Source organism: Chiroxiphia lanceolata (assembly GCF_009829145.1).
Source record: "Chiroxiphia lanceolata isolate bChiLan1 chromosome W unlocalized genomic scaffold, bChiLan1.pri scaffold_40_arrow_ctg1, whole genome shotgun sequence".
Lineage (NCBI taxonomy): Eukaryota > Metazoa > Chordata > Aves > Passeriformes > Pipridae > Chiroxiphia > Chiroxiphia lanceolata.
In genome coordinates, this window is record NW_022476499.1 from 263,433 (window position 1) to 284,300 (window position 20,868).

General features: G+C 54.2%; 2 protein-coding genes, 1 long non-coding RNA gene and 1 pseudogene across 4 annotated transcripts; 1 reads left to right on the top strand and 3 right to left on the bottom strand.

The window, feature by feature from the left end:
- Positions 1 to 2,122: 2,122 nt before the first annotated feature.
- On the bottom strand, positions 2,123 to 2,942 carry LOC116781346 (zinc finger protein 586-like). The gene has a single exon (XM_032677038.1). The coding sequence runs from the start codon at positions 2,561 to 2,563 to the stop codon at positions 2,132 to 2,134; it is 432 nt and encodes a 143-aa protein (XP_032532929.1). The 5' UTR covers positions 2,564 to 2,942; the 3' UTR covers positions 2,123 to 2,131.
- Positions 2,943 to 3,233: 291 nt separating this feature from the next.
- LOC116781354 lies at positions 3,234 to 6,806 on the bottom strand. Of its 2 annotated transcripts, none has more exons than XR_004354851.1 (3): positions 6,671 to 6,806; positions 6,343 to 6,541; positions 3,234 to 3,312 (listed from the first exon to the last, which is right to left on the bottom strand). It is a non-coding gene; the product is annotated as an uncharacterized LOC116781354 (long non-coding RNA). The 2 variants fall into 2 exon arrangements; XR_004354852.1 differs by lacking the exon at positions 3,234 to 3,312 and having other exon boundaries at positions 6,228 to 6,466; positions 6,514 to 6,541.
- Positions 6,807 to 11,400: 4,594 nt separating this feature from the next.
- LOC116781304 lies at positions 11,401 to 17,408 on the bottom strand (annotated as a pseudogene).
- A 1,871-nt stretch (positions 17,409 to 19,279) lies between these two features.
- On the top strand, positions 19,280 to 20,868 carry LOC116781305. Its single transcript, XM_032677005.1, has 5 exons — positions 19,280 to 19,286; positions 19,494 to 19,919; positions 20,169 to 20,233; positions 20,346 to 20,495; positions 20,680 to 20,868. The coding sequence occupies exons 1-5, from the start codon at positions 19,280 to 19,282 to the stop codon at positions 20,866 to 20,868; spliced, it is 837 nt and encodes a 278-aa protein (XP_032532896.1).

Consider the following 20,868-nt stretch of genomic DNA (forward strand, 5'->3'; position numbering starts at 1 on the left):
TTGTTGCCAGTCAGCTGGGACTTGTGCAGTTGTGCAGCACTGCTGGGCAATGAGTGAGAGTGGCTTGGCCAGCTCTTTCTCCAGCTCCCTCAGGACTCCTGGGTGCATCCCATGTGGGCCCAGACACTTGGGGGGGTCTCATTGGCAGAGCAGGTCCCTGACCATTTCCTTCTGCATTATGGGGGCTTCACTCAGCTCCCCATCACCAACTGCCAGCCCTGGGAGCTGGGGATGCTGAGGACAACTGCTTTGGGTGTTAAAGACTGAGGCAAATAAAGCAATAAGTAACCTCATGGAACCAAGGACCACTGTGACACTGCAGGGCCTTCTGGAGCCCTGGGACACTGGGACATTTCATGGAATCAAGGCAGCACTGTCACCCTGGGAAAACTCGTGGAATTCAGGGCCCATTGTGACACTGCAGGTGTCACACATGGAACAAAAGGAACCCTGGGACACTGTGGAAACTCATGGAACCAAGGGACCATTGTGACATTGAGGGGGCTCCTGGAATCAGGAGTCCATTGGGACAATCCAGGGCCTCATGAAATCAAAGGAATTCTGGGACACTGTCAAACCTCCTGCAACCAAGGGAGCCCTGAGATATTTCTGAACCTCCCAGAATCCAGGGCCCACTGTGACCCTGCAGAACCTCCTGCATTCAAGTGGTCCTTGTGAAACTGCAGGCTCTCCTGGAACCCAAGGATTCCTGGAACACTGCAGAGCTCACGGAACCAAGGGGCCACTGTCCCACTGCAGCTCCTTCTGAAGCACAAGGGACCCTGGGACAGTGGGAAATCTCTGAGAATCCAAAGGGCATTTTGGGACTGCAGGGCCTCATGGAAGTAAAGGAACCTTTGGAGACTGTGGAAGCTCGTGGAAGCTCATGGAATCAAGGGGTCATTGGGACATGTGGGGTCTCCTGGAAGCAAAGGAACCCTGACAATTTCTATGGGAACAAGTTAAGGCAGCAGCAGCTGCATTCAGTTAATCAGGATCAACAAGGAGTGTTTTGGCCTTGACTGGTGTTTTCCATCCAGAGAGTGCTGTTTGCCAAAGTGGAAATCACTTGGAATGCTCTGCAGGGCAGCCTGTGTTTTTCTCTGGTGGCTGAACACAGCCAGCACTTGAGGGGAGGGGAAGGTGTGGGATCAGGGCACTGCTTTGGGGTCACGCTGGGAATTCCAGTGGACTAAAAGACAAAGCCCAGGCGCTGTTTCCAAAGGAACCCCAATGAAAGGGGGACAGGGAAAGATGGGAGGACAAGTCCTGTAATGGAACTCTGTGTGTGCAGCCTCATTTTCTCCTTCAGCACCCACAGGAGAGGGGGCAAAAAGTGGGGGTTGGGACCCCAAAACTGTTCGGGGGGGGGAAATTGGGGATTGAGGGGACAGTGGGAAGGTGGGAGGAACAGGGAGAATGATGGAAAAGGGGGGGTGGTCTGGCGGGTCTGACAGTCCCATGGGGGTCTTTGGGCACAGGGGGGCTGGCAAAGGGGGGTGGCCCCCCTGAGCTCCTAATTTCCTGTGGGGTGCTGGGGGCTGCTGGATCCAATCTCAGCCTTGCATTATCCCAGCACTTTCAGTTTAGAGGAATTACAGAGCTGTGACTGAAACACTTTTGTCCCCAAGGTTTTAATGATGGCAAATCAGATCTGTTGATAGAAATGAATTATTTAGGGATACAAATGATCAGACAAAAGATCTTCATCAGAATTAATTACTGCACAATAGAAACACTAAAACTACCAGGAGTACAGGATAAGAGAGGACAGTGCTCTACACTAAAGCAATTGTTGAAGCAATTCTACTCAAGCTGGCACAAAAGCAATAATTCTTATTTAGAGATGGATGGAACTCCCCCAGACCAACGCTCGTGGGGAGATCTCTGCTCTCAACCTCCAGCAGTGACCTTGGGGGCTCCCCAGCCAAGGCAGGAATCTCCACACCCCCCCATAAAGGGTTCTGTTGGAAGAAGCTGCCCCTGGGAAAGGGGACTGGCCCTTTGTGGTTGAAAGGGATGGACTGACAGTCACTGGACTCCAGGGGCTGCCTCATCATCAGGGGGTTCATTCGGGGTGGAAGCAGAGATCAAAGCTCTTCCCACAGCCAGAACACTTGTAGGGTTTGTCTTACTGGTGGGTCCGTTGGTGTTTGGTCAAATAAGACCTGTCAGTGAAGCTCTTCCCACACTCCCCACACTTGTAGGGCCTCTCCCCGGTGTGGATGCGTTGGTGCCTGACAAGGTTGCCGCTCTGGTTGAAGCCCTTCCCGCAGTCGGTGCAGCGGAAGGGCCTCTCATCCGTGTGTGTCTGCTCATGCCTGAGAAGACTTGAGCTGCGCTGAAACCTCTTCCCACATTCCAAGCACTTGTAGGGCCGTTCCCTGGTGTGGATGTGCTGGTGGGTGAGGAGGTTGGAGCTGTACCTGAAGCTCTTCCCACATTCCCGACACGTGTAGGGCCGTTCCCCAGTGTGGATGTGCTGGTGTCGGATCAGGTTGGAGTTGTCCCTGAAGCTCTTCCCACATTCCTGACATGGGTAGGGCAGTTCCCCAGTGTGCATTTGCTGGTGTCGGATCAGGTTGGAGCTGTTCCTGAAGCTCTTCCCACATTCCTGACATGGGTATGGCAGTTCCCCAGTGTGGATGCGCTTGTGTTTGATCAGGGAGGAGCTGTCCCTGAAACTCTTCCCACATTCCCTACATGAGTAGGGCCGTTCCCCAGTGTGGATGTGCTGGTGGGTGAGGAGTTTGGTGCTCTTCCTGAAGCTCTTCCCACACTCCAAGCACCTGAAGGGCTTCTCCCTGCTGGGAGGCTGCTCAGGGACCACCAGCTCAGAGCTCCGCCTCAAGCTCCGGCTGCCTTCCCAGCACAGGCTGGTTCTTTCCTCCTCAGAGCACCCTGGGATGGCTTTGGAGCCCCTCCTGCGGGGGCATCTCCGGACCTTTTCCTCCCCGCTGCCTTCCTGCACCGGGGAGCCCTTCAAAACAGCCTCTCCCACCAGGGGGGATTTGTCCTCCGGGCTCTCCGTCCTCAGCTCGGGGCCTGGGGCAGGAAGCAACAAGGACAGGGAGGGGATTTGCCTCCGGCCCACAGGGAAGGCCAAGGACATCCCCCCAACTCCGGCCCCGGCAGGACGGCGGTGGCAGCGGGGTTGTCCTGCAGCCGGGGCCATGCTCGGCTGCCAGAGCCAGCACAACACCCGCCCAAAGGGCCACTGACTTCCTCCTCACCTGCCTGGGGGGCCCAAGGCATCTTCCTCTTCCTCGCAGCCTCCTCCTCCATCCGCCCAAGCTTTGGGAAGGAAAAATCCTGATGGGGGGGGGAAAACAAGGGCCAAGCGTGTTGGCTTGGGGGTTCCTCCTGCCCAAGACCATCTCTAGAACTCACTGGGCATCCTGTGTCCAGAAAAACCCAAGATTCAGCCCAGAAAAACCCAAACAATCGAAATTCAGGCAAAAGCTCCTCAGAAATAGTGAGAAAACTCCTGCCCATCCAAACTGCAAAAAGTTGAGATTCAGCTAAAAAGTACTCTAAAATATGAAGATTAACCCAAAAAAACTCTCCCAGGAGTTCCCCCTCTCTGGTCTCTCCCCTCTGGGGTTCAGAGGGTCTCCCCTGTCTGCGATGCTGGGGGTCCCCCTTAGGGAATGCTGGGAGTGTTGGGGGTCCCAAGGGTCTCTTCTCCTCTGACTCTCGCCTTTGCGTTGCCACGTTCCCAGACATTCCCCCTCTCCAGGTTCTCCACCTTGCTGTCCTGGGGAGCCAGGGGTCCCCACTGTCCTACTGTGCTGCTCTGAACCAGCAGAGTTGTTTGAGAACAGATGGTGGTAAAATGTAGTCTGTGCCAAGTGTATTAGGGTTCTTTGGCCCAAAGAAATGTCTGGGCCCTAAGAACATTGGATCCAGCAGCCCCAGTACCCCAGAGGAAGTTGGGAGCTCAGGGGGGCCACCCCCCTTTGCCAACCTCCCTGTGCCCAAAGACTCCCATGGGACTGTCAGACTGTCCAGACCACCTCCCCTTTTCCACCTTTCTCCCTATTCCTTCCACTTTTCACGGTCCCCTCAATTCCCAGCCCAATTAGGATCACTTCTGGGGTCCCAACCCCCACTTTTTTCCTCCCTCTCTCACATCATCCCCCCACTCCCCAGCCCCCTCATGCTCAGTTTCAGGGTCCCACCCTCCCCTTTCCCCACTCTTCTGACCTCTCCCACCCATTTCCCATCATCTCCCAAACCTCAGTGCCCCTCCCCTTCCACTTTTGGTGGATACCCTCCTCTCCCACTCAGTTTAGGGTCCCACCACCCCTTCTGTCCCCTCTGACCCCCCTTTTCCCACCGACCTCCCCCTTCCCATCCCCTGCTCATCCGAGAGCTCCTCACCCGCAGCCGGGGGGGCTCCCAGCACCACCAGTGCCCAGACAAGTCTGCTGACCCATCCCTGTCCAGTTCCAGCAACTGCTCGGCTCCAAGAGGCGCTGGGAGCAGAAGGCAGCCCCCCGTGTCTGTGCGGCTCCACCTTCGCCACCTCTTCGTGCTGGGAATTCCACTGCACTCCAGCCGCGGCAGCGCTGGGCGGGGAAGGTGCAGGGGCCGGGCAGGGCCCCCGGTTCCCCCGGGCGGTCCCTCGGGCCTTTCCCTGCCCGGGTGGGGTGAGCAGCCCCCACAGCCCCCGCTCCCTCGGGCCGTTCCAGCCCTCGTGGGCAGCGAGGGGCGCTGGATGGTCCCTAGAAACCCCCCTGCCCTCAGTCCCTCCTGGGCTGGCACATCTCCCAGCCTGTGTCACGGCACCAGCTGCTGCCAAGGGAGGGCCCTGCTGCAGTTTGCACTTAAACCCAACAAACTGGGGCGGGGGGGCAGCCCTGGAAACCAGGGCTTTGCTCCCACGGCTCTGCAGGGGCTTCCCACAGGCTCTTGGCCTCCTTTGGGCATCCCCTGCTCTGGTACGGGCTCCTCCCGGGCTGCAGGGGGGTCTCTGCTCCATCCTGCATAAACCCAGAGCTCCAGCTGGTTCCGTGGAGCAGTGATCCCCTGGCCCCCTGCCAGTGCAGGCACCTCGCCAGGGCTGTTCCACAACCTTATCTGGCCCCCTGCCAGTCCAGGGCTGTTTCTCCAAACCACCAATCCAAGTGTGCCAAACGCCCTGGCTGGTCAGTGCCGGCTGGGGCAGTGGGCACTTGGTGAGTGGATGAGAAAACTGCACCCAGGGCTGGGCTGAAAGAGGCTTCAGCACCACTTCTGATGGCCTGGGAGCAACATCTGGCTTCTCCCAAACAGAGATGGCACTTGTTCCTCTGCAGGGAGTCAAGGGCAGGAGGGTGACTCCGGCTGCATGGATGGAATGGCAGAGGATCCCTTGGGTCCCCAGGATGGATCAGCACTCAGGGATACAAACTGCCCTTGGACTCAGGATGCAGCTGCCAGCACAGATTTCCCTGCAAAGTCTGCAGTGAGTCAAGCTCTGGAGAGGAGATTGTGCCCCATGCATGGGATTGCAGAGAGTCCCTCAGGTCCCCAGCAGGAATCAGCAACCAGGAATAGACACAAAAGGCCCCCACGAAGATTTCTGGGGGAGTGTCCTGGAGGGAGGGGACAGTGTCACCCCACCAGGGAAGGGCTGGCAAGTGGGAGGCTGCTCCAGGGCTCTGCAAGAGGCCTTGTGCTCTGCTCAGCCCCAGCAGTGCCTGGTACCAACACCCCGGCTGCCCCCGGCCCTGGGCAGCTCTGCTGCCACAGGCTGTGCCCTCACCGTGGCCCTGCAAGGGCCCTGCCTGTCCCTCACCCGTGGCCCTGCCCACATCCCTGTCCCTTGGCTCTCTCTCTGCCAGCTCAGTGTGGGGCACACGGGCTGGGGGTCCCTCCCGTGCCCCCCGGGCAGCCGGCGTTGGCTGGGGGGATGTGAGGGCTGGGCCTGCTCAGCACAGCCCCGGCCTCGTGCCCAGCGCCTCTTTCCTGCCCCACACAAGAGCTTCCCGGCCCCCCCAGGGCTCCCCTGCTGCTGCCTCTGCTCCTGGCCCTGCCTTTGCTGCTCCCTTGGCTGGGGCAGCGGCTGCAGGGGGGGGATGGCAGCAGCTTCAGCTCCACGGCACTTCCTGGGGGGAGCTCAGCCCGGGGGGGACGGGCAGGGACCTGATGGGGATGGACAGGGGCCCAGCAGGGACAGCCAGGGCCTGCAGGGGAAGGCACAGGGACAACCTGGCCCCCCACACTGCCAGGGCTCTCTCTGCTCCTCCTTGCAGGCTCCGTGGCCAGGCACAGTTTGTGTTCCTGGGTGCCCACCATCTCAGCACTTGCAGCCGCTCAAATCAGCGCCCGCAGCTCTGCAGCAAAGCCCCAGCTCACCTGGCACACAGGGGATGGACACAGCACCTTCTTGGGGATGGGCAAACACAGCTTTGTGCCTTCCCCACCACGGGGCTCTCCTTCCTCAGCAGCACCTCTGCCTTGCACTTATTCTCAGCCTCACCTCAGGGACAGCTCTGGGCTCACCTCCGCGCCACTTCTCAGCCTCACCTCAGGGCCTGGGCTCAAGGACAGGAACCTGCAGGGAGGGGACATGAGGTGCAAGCTGAGGGCTGCCTGCCTGCACTGGCCTGGGGGTTTCTTTCTCCTTCTACAACCAACCCAGAACTTAGTCAGCTTTTCTAACACCACACATTTACAGACTAACCTTGGAGATAGATATGGACAGACATCTCTATCACCCTGGGGATGGAGCCTCAAGCATGTGCTGCCATAGGAATGGGAATCAGAGAATCACAGAATCAGCCACGTTGGAAAAGACCTCTGAGACCATCAAGTCCAACCCTTGATCCAACCCCGTCGTGCTTCCCAGACCATGGCACTGAGGCCACATCCACTCTCACCTTCAACACCTCCAGGGACGGGGACTCCACCCCCTCCCTGCCCAGCCCATTCCAATGCCTGATTACTCTCTTGGCAAAAAATTCCTTCCTAATATCCAACCTAAACCTCCCCTGGCACAGCTCAAGACCCAGCCCTCTTGTCCTACTGCTGCTGCCTGGTACAAGAGCCCCACCCCCACCTGGCTCCAACCTCCTGGCAGGGACTTGCAGACAGTCAGGAGGTCTCCCCTGAGCCTCCTCTTCTCCAGCCTCAACACCCCCAGCTCCCCCAGCCTCTCCTCACACCACTTGTGCTCCACTCCCTTCCCCAGCCTCGCTGCTCTTCTCTGCACCTGCTCCAGCCCCTCCAGGGCCTTCCTCAGCTCAGGGGCCAGAGCTGGACACAGCACTCCAGGGGTGGCCTCACCAGAGCTCAGTCCAGCCCAACAATCACTTCCCTGCTCCTGCTGCCACACTCTTCCTCAGACAGGCCACCATCCATTGGACCTCTTGGCCACACTCTGCCTCCTGTTCATCTTCCTGTCCATCCCCACTCCCAGCTCCCTTTCTGCCTGCCTGCTCTCCAGACACTCTGGCCCCAGCCCGGGGGGCTGGCGGGGCTTCTTGTGGCCAAAGGGCAGGACCCGGCCCTTGGCCTGCTTGAACCTCATCCCTTGGAATCAGCCCATGGATCCAGCTTGGCCAGGTCCCTCTGCAGAGCCCTCCTGCCTTCCAGCACATCAACACACCCCCAGCTTGGTGTCACCTGCACATTTGCTGATGAAATGCCTGGTTCTGCAGGAGCTAGAGATGCTCAAGGGGCAGCAGGACCAAGTCAGAGGCCTGGGGGAGCCTGGGGGGCTTTGGGGTCTGGGAGGGTCCTGGGGGAGCTGGGGAGGGGCTTTGGGGATTGGGGGTACAGACCAGGACAGACCAGGACAGACCAGTACCTCCTCACTGCTCCCCAGATCTCTCCTGGAGCTGGGCCACGTTGTCCTGGGACACCTGAGCCCCCCCCAGTGCCCTCCCAGTACAGCCCAGTGCCCCCAGTACAGCCCACTGTGTTCCTGTCCCAGGGTGCCAGGTGATCCTTATTTGGGGGGGTTGGAAGGGATTTGAAGGAGGACTTGGGAGAGATTTGGGGGGATCTGGAGGGTTTGGATGGGGATTTGGGGGGTTTGGGGGGCCTTGGGTGCATTTGGGGGAATTAAAAGAGTCTTGTGGGCATTGGGGGGTCAAAGGTATCTGGGGGGAGGGGATTAAAGGAAAAAAAGGGGAGTTGGGGGACATTTGAGGGAATTAATGGGGCCTAGAGGGGGAGAGGAGGGGCTTCCCTACGAGCAGGTCAGTCCTGAGACCCCCCTCGTGTCCCCAAGACCCTCTTGGTGTTTCCAATTCCCCCCTTGACACCCCCAATTCCACTGTCCACAAACCCGTCCCCACTGTCCCCAAACACCATCCCTGATGTCCCCAACCCTCCATCTCACCCCAGGAGCCCCCCCTGGACCCTCTGACCACAAAAACGTCCCCTCCCCCACACTCACAGAAAGGCCCAGGGCATCTGGGGACACACTGGGGACAGTTGGGGGGCTTTGCAGGGCACTGGGTCATTACTGGGGGATACTGGGACACACTGGGGGGAACCAGGGGGCACGGGGGGGTTACTGGGGGATTACCAGGACACACAGGGGCACACTGGGAGGTTACTGGGCCATACTGGGGGTTACTGGGTGCTCACTGGAGGATCACTGGGCCACACTGGGGGGCAGTTGGAGGTCACTAGGACACACTGAGTGGTCACTGAAGGGGTTACTGGGCCATACTGAGGGTCACTGGGATACACTGGGGGCACTGGGATCCCCTTACCCAGATGTGGTACATCTCTCCTCCTGGATTTTCGGAGGCACCCACAGGACCCCTCCCCTGGAGACTGAGAGACCTCCTGAACCCCACTGCTGGGCTTTAGGGGACCCTCAGGCCCCCCTCCCTGTGGGATCTCTGTGTGCTGAGTTTTGGGGGTCTCTGGGGTTCAGGACAGGCATTGGGATCCCCTTTCCCTGGGGTCAGTCCGCCGACACAGAGACCCCATAAAATCTCCTCAAAACCCCTGAAATCCCCTCAGAAATCCACCTCTGGACCCATCCAAACCTCTTCAAGGACCCCACAAATCCACTCAGAGACCTCATCCCTCCCCAGCACCCCCTAAACCCTCTCAGTGACCTCTAAAACCCACCTGGGACCCCCCCAGGCCCTTTTAGGGACCCCAAAAACCCCTTCAGGGACCCTCAAAACCATCTGGGACTCCCGAAATCACATTAGAAACACCCAAAACTGCTTCAAAGACCCCCCCCAAAAGGCCCCCCAGGACCTCCCAATTCCCTCGGAGACTCCAAAACTCCCTCAGGGACCGTCAACCCCTCCCTTAAGTCCCCTCAGGACACTAAACCCATTCAGAGACCCCCCAAAACCTCCTCAGGGACCCCCCAGGGACCCCAAACCCACAGAACAGCAAAAGAGCTTTCTGTAAAGGAAGAGAGCAGAAAATCTGAGAAGGAGGAGACCAAGGAAAAACTGAAGCAAAGCAATAAAATCATCCTGGCCCTTGCAGTTTTTCCTTCACCTTTTTCTCACTTTTCCTTTTTTTAGGGTTCTTTTTTTGGTTGGGTGGTTTTGATTTTTTTTTCCGAGGGACTTTCTCGGAATCGAATCGAACATCCGGGTTCTTGGGAGGCCCCCGGGCCCCGCAGCCCCCGAGAGGGTTCCAATGCCCTGCGCTCTGACCCTCGGGAACCCCCGATCCCCCGCGCTAAACCCTCCCGAGCCCTCCAGCCTTTCCCACCACAGCCGCGCTCCCCGCAGCCCCCGAGGGGATCCCCAGACCCCGCTCTCCCGCACCCCCCGCCAGCTCTCACAGACAAGGGCAGGCCCCGCCGCCATCAACGATTCCCGCTCTGCGCGCGCGCCGCCTTTAGAGAACACCGCCGCAGCCAATCAGCGCGGGGCCACGCCTCCGCACGCCTGCCGACGCGCCTGCGCGCCGCGCGGGGCAGCACGGGAGTTGTAGTCTTGTCGGATCATAGCGGCCATTTGCACGTGAGCGGAGTGAGGATTTGGTTTTTTTTTTCTTTTTCTGTCTTTTTTTCCCCCTCTCTTTTTTCTTTTTTTTTTCTTCCTGCTTTCTTTTTTCTCCCTTTTTTCTTTTTTTCTTTTTTCCCCTTTTTACTTTTTTCTTTTTTTTCTATTTGTCTCATTTTTTCCTGTTTTTTCTGTCTTTTTTTTTCTCTTTTTCTCCTTTTTCTCTTTTTCCCTCCTTTTTTTCCCTCGTATTGGTTTTTTCTCTTTTTTTTTTCTTTTTTTTCCTTTTTTTTTACATTGTTTTCTATCAGTGGTATTTTCAAGGAAGATTTAAACACAAATCAAAAAAATCTCCAGGTACAAATCTTAAGACAACAGATAATCTGGCATTGTTCCAGGTTCCTGAGGATTCCCAAGATCACAAACACTGAGACATGAAGGGTGCCCACACAAAAAACAGCTTTCCCTGCTTTTTTCCACAGGTAAAGCAAGTGTGGAAAGGGCACTTGGCCCCAGGCAAGATGCTTTTACAGCTGCTTTAAGCAGCCCAGAGTGGATCTGACTGGCAAATGGGATTATGCCCATGCTTTCCAGGAGGATTTGCATAGTACACTGAGGGGAAACAGGGCCATTTATTCATCTCCTGAAGGGATGAGAAGAGGGGGGAGCAAGTGCTGTGGCCCCAGAGCTTCTCTCTGCTTTGGGGACACTTCTGTGTTTTCCTCTGACCATTGAATTCCCAACAAAGAAGGAAAAAGCTACAGGAACTCCAGTCTGGAGTGGTCAGGACATGTGGAAGCAGGGGAATTTTTCTTCCCAGCTGGGATTGAGAGTGCAATTTCACACTCCTTTGGAGAACATTAACTAAGACATCCCATTTCTGCCCAGGGATCTTCCAGGGGAAACTCAATCCGGGCTCTGGGCAGGTCCCTGCAGGGGCAGCAGCTTCCTCTGCACATTTGAGGGGATAAAGCTGCTCTAAACCTACACTCCAACTACTCCACAGCAATTTAGGACCTCTGAGGACAGTTCCCCACTGTTTCCACCCCAGCAGAGACCTGAACACGTCCTGTGGGCACTGTGTGACCACCCCTGGCATTAACACCCTGCAGGAATGAAGACATTGACTGTAAAGACACTTGTCTACCTGGAAACCTCCACTTTCTTTGCTACTATACACCAATAACATTTTCTATTCATATTGCAGCTACAGACTTAATAAACAGAATTGCATATATTGTGCTTTAGACATTAAAATGCATTCCAAAGTCAGGCAATGCTAAACAATGAAAGTCTCGAACCCTCCCCCCCAAACCAGCCCCACTTTCTGGTTTCAGAACCAGCCCACTTCCTCACTCTCTTCACAAAGGGAGAAACTCTCTCTTTCCACCTCTGAAACAAAAATTCCCTCCCCAAAAGTGATCAGAAAGAGTCTGCTTAGGCACTACTGCAAATGGAAGTTGTCTAATAACCATTCCTTCTAACTCAGGAAGGGGAGGATGGGGAAAAAAGTCATGACAGATGTTTGGATTCCTTCCTCTTTGACGTCTTCTCTTCCCTTTCTGACACTCTGGGACGTGTGCAGGGGGGTCAGCATCTCTTCAAAGATGGCTCCTTTCACATCAGAGCCCCTCAAATTGGCTTCCTGGAGGTCACAACCTGATAGGTCCCAACTGAGAAGGGGAAAAGAAAAAGAAGTGTCAATGGAATGCACCCAGAACTCTTTTCAAAGCTTTACTTGAAGTACATTTACCTGAACTCCATTGGAGTCTGAAGCTGGAGAGGTCACTCAAAAGCCAGCAATCCCCCAAATTACCAGCTGACTATAGGAGAGAAAGGAATAGGATGGAAAATGAATCCTAATTCACTTCCAAATCAGTTCCTGCCAACGTTGCTCCCCCGAGGTTCTAGTTCTTTAGTTTGGCGTTTCTCAGCGTTGCAACTCGGAGGTTAATTCCTGTCATCTGACTGCCCTCCATGGCCACTCCTTTCAGGCTGGCACCTGGAACACACACAGAAAGGAGTTCTGTGAGGAAAAACAGTCAGAAACACAGCAGCTTCACACTGGTGCTGCCTCAGAGCTGTGTGAATTGCAGGAGGACAAGGGGATTTCAGGCTGAGATGGTCACAGACTCAGTGCAGCCCTTGTGGGCACTGGCACAGACAGGAGTCACTGAGAGCCAGAAGAACAACACCAAAGACAAAAAAGAAGACACTTTTAATTTCTGCTTTGGGAGTCAATCCCATTAAATCATTACTGGGAGGAAGTGTAAAAGCTTTGGGAACCAGAATATCTCCAGAATATATTTAAGAACTCGATGTTTTACACTGCTCTGTTTGTTCCAGCTCCTCTCTGTTAACACAAACCCAGCCCTCCCAAGCTGCAGCAGCTCTTCCATCCAGCACAGAGCCTGACAGGTCAGCCCTCTCCAGGCTGGCACAGCACAGGTTGGCACAGGCCAGGTTGCAGTGGCTCAGATTGGCCACCTTGCAGTTGATATAGCAAAGATCCCGGTGGGAAAGATCTGCTCCACTGAAACTGAGACCCTGGAAATCCCAAGGAATAAACCCCCCAAAAAGGTTACACAGGGGAAGGGGTAAATCTGGACACAAAGTTAACATCATTGTGTAGACAGGTATGCATTAATATTTACAGTGTATAAATATCTAGGTATAAATATATGGACAGAAATGTATTAAAATATATCCTGTCTATAAATATACACGGATACAAGATAGATACAGACACACACAGGTCCTGGGAGGAGCTGAAGACACCCCACCAGGGAAGGGGGTTTATAAAAAGGAGGGAGAGAGACTTTTGATATGGGCCTGGAGGGACAGGACAAGGGGCAATGGTTTTTAGACTGAAAGAGAGCAGGGTTACATGGGAGACTGGGAAGAAATCCTTCCCTGGGAGGGTGGGGAGGGGCAGGGATGGAATTCCCAGAGAAGCTGTGGCTGCCCCTGGATCCCTGCAAGTGTCCAAGGACAGGTTGGATCAACCTGCTCTAGTGGAAGGTGTCCCTGCCCATGGCAGGGGGTGGAATGAGAAGACCTTTAAAGTCCCTTCCAACCCAACCCATTCCATGATTCTATACAGACAAATACACACAAGACCATTTATTCTACTACTTCAGACTAATGAAATATAAATGCAAAGCTCTCAAAAATTGTCCTTGGTTCGTTTTACATTTAAACAAATTGCTCCTCCAGGAAAGCTTCCCCCTAAAGCAGGAATACAGCCCAAACCACCCTGGAATTCCAAATCAAGGTCACTGTGCCACAGCTCAGAATCCAAATTCAGTTCAAGAGAACACATTGTTCGCATTTCACGTTGCCACATTCCAGCACCAGACACCAACACTGCAGAGAGGGACAGCACAAGGGGCAGTGGTTTTAATAGAAAAGAGGGAGGTTTAGAGGAGAAGAAATTTGAGAAAAAATTCCTAGAATTTTGTTAGAAAGAGAAATGTGTTCTCACCTGACAGCACAGCTGGGACTTGGGGGTGTTGCCAGCAGGAACCGGACAAACTCCTTCTGAGAGGTGGGAGGGTGATCCTCAGCTGGCTGGGAATTCTGTTGGGAATGTTCTTCAACAGCTGACACAGATAGCACTAAATTACACATCCCCTGCAAGAGCAGGGCAGGTGCATTCAGGTCTCCAAACAAATTACCTTCAGGGCTATTTCCAGTTGTTCAAATATCAAATCGATACCAAAAAACCTGGTTTCCTGCAGGACACCTGGAAACAGAGAGTTTGTTATTTCCAGGGAACTGTTAATGCAGAAATCACCCTTCTCCCTGCTGGGCAACAACCACAGACATTGTATTAGATGTAACTGGGCAGTGGAAAAGCTTGCTTGCAGCTAAAAGGAAAAAAACACTCAGCCAGGATGTTTGCAACACCAGCATTGGGTTAAAGGTATCAGCTCCAGAATTCCAGCCAAAGATGAATCCAGGATGGACAACTTTTAATACTCCCAAGATAAACAAAGAGCCTGTCTTCATTAAATCAAGCAATACCTTCATTAAATCAAGCAATACCTTGATTAAATCAAGAAACATGGAGCTGCAACACTCGAGAATAAATCCCGAGGAAATAAACTCCAAAGAAAACCACGGAGATGAGCACAGAAAGGTCCCTCTGGCTTCACCTGGAGGGCAAAGCTTAACTCCCAAAGAGGAATAATTCAGATGTCAGACAGGTAATACCTACCTAGCAAATCAATGCCATCATTTACAATGAGCTGTCCGTGACGTAAATAGCTCAAAATGAGCTCAAAATACTCAGGACTGTGGTCAGTTAGGAATGCTCCTCTATGATCCTGCTTGTTTCCCCAAGTTCTGTTTCCACAACATATATATGTATATATATATAAAATTAAATTGGGTATTTTAACATATAGAATTAAATTTGATCTATTAATAGAAGAGCATTTGCTTCACTTGCAGAGTTTTATTACCAAAGGGGGTGGGATGTGAAAATTCCACGTGTGAAAGGGTGTTTTGTAAAGGAAGGAAAAGAGGAGTGTGTGTGGGGAATCACCTTAAAATGAACTTGTTGCTGCTCTAAATAACTAAACTATTTTATCAAGTGCATAAGAATAAAAGCAGCACTAAGGTTTGAGTCTGACTGTCTCCCAAAGGCTGCCCCGGGCAGGGTTTGCTCATGGATTCTCCTGAGGAAACTGAGCAACAATAACATGAAACCCTAAAATCAATCCAACAAACAAACAAAAAAGCACCCAAAATACCAACTGTGGGTGGAAGTTGTATTTTCACTTTGTGAGATGATAAACAGGTGGGTAACAGAGAAATAAAGAATTATTAAAAGAATAATTCTATCTTCTGCTTTGGTACTTTTGATATTTTAGATTCTCAGCTTGACTGCCTTTGGCCTACTTTGCTAATTAATTACTTAAAAAAAATAAAGTTTATTTCAATATACTCCCCTTTATCTTTAAACATGTGGGCCAACATCCTGTCAAGTTCTTTGTTAACCAAAGTGCTTCTAGAAAACAAAAACAGTGCAATTTCCTTTTTGCTTCATATAAAAAGTGTTTATGAATTGATTTCTTGCAAAACTGTGGTGGTGAACACAAAATACAGAGAAAGTGGCAGAAGTCAAAGACCTCCTACTTCATAAGAAGTTATTTTTCAAGCTCTTTTGCTGCATTGGAATCAAGTTGTTTTGAGACTAAAAGCATTTTCACCTTGTAGTGGTGAAGTACCTGCCTCCCACATTGAGTGTCAGCCAGTCTGGGACCCTGTCAGCTCCTCCTGAGCTCTCCCATCACTCTGGGACCCCCTAAAATACTCCTGGGACCCCCTTTTTGGGTCAAAACTGTCCCTTTTTCGGCTTAAATTCCCATTTTTTTGTGTCTAAAGTGCCCCTTTTTGGGTCCAAACTGCCCCTTTTTTGCCTCAAATTTCCCCTTTTTTGCCCCAAACTTCCCCATGTTTGGTCCAAACTCCCTTTTCTTCGTTCAGTTTTCCCCTCTTTGGCTCCTTTTTTGTTCCAAATTTCTCCCTTTTTGGCCCAAATACCAATCCCAGGACCCCCATATCCCCCAAGCCCTTCCAAGGACCCCTTAAAGCCCCTCAGAGACCCCCCCAAACACTTCCAGGACCCCACAAAACCCCTTCAGGGCTCCCCAAACCCCATTTTATCTCCCCCAAACCCCCCTGGGACCCCCTCAACCCTCCAGATATCGATCCCAGGACCCCCCCAGTCTTCCCCAGTCCCACCAGTAAGGGGTCCCCACGAAGGAATTGGCTGGGGAGGCCACGGGGGCCGAGCCGAAGTCGCCCAGTTTGACCAGTTCAGGGGGCGACAGGAGGATGTTCCCGGCCTTGATGTCCCTGCTGGGGGGGACAGGGAGGTGACTGGGAGGGACTGGGATGAACTGAGAGGGATTGGGAAGGACTAGGAGGGAGTGGGAAGGGGTTCAAGTGGGAATTCATGGGGACTGGGAGGGACTGGGAGGGATTTTGGGCACTGGGAGGGGATTTGAGGGAATTTGGGGGGGACTGAGATAAACTGGGAGGGAACTGGGATGGACTGGGGCCTCTATAGGGTGGATCTCTGGGGCAGGGGGCTCTACGGGGTGGATCTATGGGGCAGGACCCACCTGTTGATGACCCCCTAGCTGTGCAGGTACCCCAGACCCTAAAGGGGAGGATCTATGGGGTGGGATCTATAGGGTGGGCTCTATGGCTCAGGGAGCTCCATGGGGTAGCTCCATGGGGTGGATCCATAGGGTCTCACCTGTGGATGACCCCCTGGCTGTGCAGGTACCCCAGACCCCACAGGGATTTATGGATGAGCTCCTGTGATGAAGGTGTTTATGGATCCCAGGATGGAGGGATTCATGGATCAGCTCCCAGCATTGATGGATTCCTGGATGAGCTCCAGGGATTGATGGATTCCTGGATGAGCTCCAGGGATTGAGAAAGTCATGGATGAGGTCCCGGGATTAAGGGATTTAAGAATGAGCTCCCAGGACTGAAGGATTCATGGCTCCCTGGGATGGAGGGATTCATGGATCAGCTCCCAGGAATTAGGGCTGGAATTAGCAGGTGTTTCCTTAAGGTGCTGCCATCTGGGAAGGGGACAAAGGAGGATTTGCCTCTGAATTCAGGAAGAGCAAACAGGAATTTCTCAACAGCAGGAGGTGCTTAATTAAAAAGAGACTGAGTAATTAGTGAGGAGTAATTAATGAGGTCATTAATATGCAAATTAGGCATCACCTGGAGAGGGGACCAAGGTGGGGGTTCCCACCTTTCCTGCCCCTTCCTGGGGCTCAGTTCCCCCAATTAAGGAGCAAATCCCAATTAAAGAGCAAATCCCAATGAAGGATTGGATCCTAATTAAAAGTCAGATCCTAATTAATTTTGAGACCCTAGTCAGGGCTGGTGGGTGGGGACTGGGGGGTTCATCACCTTTGAAGCAGGTGATGAAGTTCTTCACTTTGGTGTCATCCAGGAAAAGCTGTGGAAAAGTGGGAAAAAGCCTCAAAACACTGAGGTCTATCCCAGGATTAGTTTGGGATCTGTTTGAGATCTGTCTAGGATGTGTCCTGAGTCTGTTTGGGGTCTGCTTGGGATCCATCCAGGACCCATCTAGGATCTCCCAGGGATCCATTTGGGATCTGTCCCACCCCTATAAACACCCAGATCCCCTACAGACCCCCCCCTATATGGACCACCCTCAGCTCCTAGAGATACCCAGACCCCTATAGCCCCCCCCACCCCTATAGACCCTCAACCCCCCTTTAGATCCCCCCCCCACCAACACCCAGACCCACCTCAGAGACCCTCAGACCCCCTATATCCCCCTCATAGACCCCACTCAACCCTACAGACACCCCCACACCCCTAGAGACATGCAGACTCCCCACAGACACCCCCCATAGGTCCCACTCACCCACAGACCCTCCACACCCCATATATCCCCCCACAGCCACCCCTACAGACCCACCCCATAGTCACCCACCCCTACAGACCCTCTCATACCCCTAGAGGTCTCAGACCCCATACAGACACCCACCCACCCCCACAGACCCCCCGGGAACGGGTATAGGCACCGATGGAACACTACAGGAAACTTGGAAATGGTTTTAGGCACCTACAGAACCCTATAGAAACCCCGGGAATGGGTAGAGACACCCATAGGACACTATAGACACGCTGGGAATGGCTATAGGCACCTGCAGAACCTTATAGGCTCGTGCCCGCCCTGGAGACCCTCAGCCCTCCTATAGACACCCCCCACCCCTATAGATCCCCCTGACCCCTATGGACACCCCCCCTCATAGAACCCACAACCCCTACAGAGCCCCACACACCACCCCAATATTTCTATTACCTGGATCACCAGGGACAAGTAGGGAGGGTCTATGGAGGTGGGTGTCAATGGGGGGGTCTACAGGGCTTGGGAGTGTCTATAGGGGGGCAAGGGGTGTTTATAGGGGTGCACAAGGGCCTATAGGGTGTGTGGGTTCTATAAGCAGTTGTAAAGGGTGTACTTTTGACTTAGATGATCGATGGAGCATAGAGGGGTGAGAAAGTAATTATATTAGGATGTGAAACCAGCCAGAGTATTGTACAATGTAACTTTATGGCACAAGTTAACTGAAAGGTCCATTGTGTCTTTTAGCAAGTCAACGAGATGTCCCCCATTACCAGAGCTGAGTTCCTCCTTGGCTTGGCCCCATACTGCAAGATGCACACAAATACCCTTGAAACACAGTGGGAGAGGTCATATATAGGAGTGAGAAAGATGATGGTGAGAGGAAGATGATGTGAGCAGGGGTTGCTGGCCCCTTGCCCTATAGCAGGGCATGCACAGACTGTTGCTCTCAGGTGATGAACAGATGGGGTTTGGCTGCCACTCAGGCATCACCTTATACTGCGTCCTGGCCCTACGTGGTGTAATGTGGAGCTGATAAAATGGGGTGTCAGGACTGCTGGGGTGAGCGATCCTCGTCCTGCCATGGAGACTGTGTTGTTCCATGGGGATGCCCGCTAAGCACGGGCACCGACCAGCTGCTGCAGATCCTGGCAGCCCTGGCCTGTCTGTGTGGGTAAGCACAGTTTATTAATAGGAAGCAACTGAGAAAGCAAACATTTTATATCCTTTTTTGGTATCCCTTTAATTCCCTTTTTACTAGTTAATACTGTAATAAAAGCTGTCTGTAGTATTGTATGAATGCCAACCAATAAAGTAGTTATTTTGTATGCTTTTTTAGCTTTTGATTCTCTTTGCCAGTAGTTTTTTTTTATTCTCATAGCAATAAAAGATTTTTGGGTTTTGTAGTGTTTGAATGTCTGTGGTCCTTGTCTTTATTCTGGGCATGTATTCAAACGAACTAATACACGGGGGCACAGCTCTTTGGGGCAGGAGACGGGCAGCAGCCTTGCCAGCACTCGGGGTGGTGGCAGGTCTCCTTGGGCCAGGACTTGCCACAGCTGCTGATTTGGGTGCAGCCCTGGACAAAGGGCTCCCAGCAGCATTGCTGCCCTTGCCCACACCTTCCTTCTCGGTGTCACCCCCCGTGTTTAGGATGGCCACCAGCCAGCACTTCTCCCAAGGAGGCCGTGCCAGCTTGTGTGGAATGCTCCGTGCCCTTCCCACTGCGGCTGCGTCGTGCTGCCGTGGGGCTCCTTGTGCTGCCGTGAGCAGGCACAGGAGGGGAGTGTTTGCTCATTTCTTCAGCCGCTCCTACAGTTCAGGTCCAGCCAGATTAGATACTTTAGAGAGTGGATTCCTTCCAAGGTGGGGCAGGTTGGCGGGGCTGGGGGAGGCCCCAGGCCACGTGGCACTGTGTCCCAGGGCCCTTTGTGACACGCTGGGCATGGCCGGTGGGATGGAAGGGGGCAGGCTGTCCAAGGGCCCTTTATGACCCGTGGTGACAGAGGTGCTGCTGGTGACATGGTCACAGTGTCAACAGTGCTCCTCGGAGCAGGCGACGGGACAGGACGGGACAGAGCGGTGCTGTGCGGAGCCCCCGTGCAGCCAACTCGTGCCTTGCTGACCCGGAGTGTTTTGGAGGATTTTTTCGCTTCCAGGTGCCCTCGAGGCATTTCTGCGCAACTTGGAGACCCAGGGTTTCTCCGAGGTGTTTCCAACCCCTTTGGCAGGTGCCCTCGAGGCCTTTCTGCAGGACTTGGAGACCCGGAGTTTCTCCCAGGTGTCTCTAATCCCTGTGGCAGGTGCCCTCGAGACCCTTTTGCAGGACTTGGAGACCCGGAGCTTCTCCGAGGCGTCTCCAATCCCTGTGGCAGGTGGCCTCAAGGCCATTCTGCAGGACTTAGTGTCCCGGAGTTTCTCCGAGGCATCTCTCTTGCAGGTGCCCTCGACACCAGACTGTGGCATGGCAGGGAGACGCTTCAGCCTTCTCAGGCTGCTGCGGAGGAAGAAGGAGGAGGAAAACCCTGGGGCTGCTCCAGCACAGCAGCCTGAAGAGGTGCAGCAGATGCAGCCCCCGCAGGAGGGTGAGTGCTGGAGCTGGGCCACAGGGCTGGTGGCTGCAGCCCGCTTGGCCTCATCCTGTCCCATCCCCTCTGGACATGCCCAGGGAAAGGGAGGGGGGCAGAGGGGCCAGGGCTGATCTCCTGGCAGCCGTGCTCCATCCACTGGGCATCCCTTGACTGGCCCTGCCTGCTCCTGGAGCCCAGGCCTGGGCTGTGTTCTCCGGCCTCTCCCGCACCCCCTCAGCTCTGAACGCGCTCGCTCTTTGCCAGATGCAGGCCAGGAGCGGACAGAAGAGCAGCTCCGTGCCCGTGGCCGCTTCCGCAGGGCAGCACAGGTACCTGCAGCCATCCCCGCCTGGGCTGGGCCTGCTCTCACTGCTCAGCCCAGCACCACTGTCCCAGCCCTCCAGGGGACATCCCTCTCTCTTCCTTGCCTTTCTCCTGTAGCTGGTTTGCAGATTCATCAGGTGCATTTGGCATGAAGAGGCCACTTTCATGGCCACTGGGGACACGGCAAACTCGGACCTCTTCAGTGCCCAGACCAGCGCTGCCCTGCTGGATTTGCTTGTGGAGAACAGTGTCTACAAAGCAAAGCAAGTAAGCAGCCTGTGGCCAGGGCTCCAGTCCCCCAGGGATGCTGTGGCCCCTCATGCTGGCTGCTCTGGGTCCCCTCAGCCTTTGAGAACAGCAGAGTGTGGTGGCAAGGGGAGCACTTCTTGGGGGAAGCTGGGCAAGTTACTGGCTCTGGCAGCTCTCCAACTGTCCCTCGTGTCCCCTCCAGGTGCCAGCCATAGTCAGGTGCATCCACCAGTGGCTCACGTCCAATGTGTCTGATGAGCACAGGCTGGACAAGACTCTTGTCCTGCTGACCGAGGCACACCCTGTGGATGTTGCAGTGACCCTGCTGCGCTCTGCCCCAGCCTGTGACAGGTATGGGACCCACCTGCCTTCAGGGCTCACCTGCCTTTAG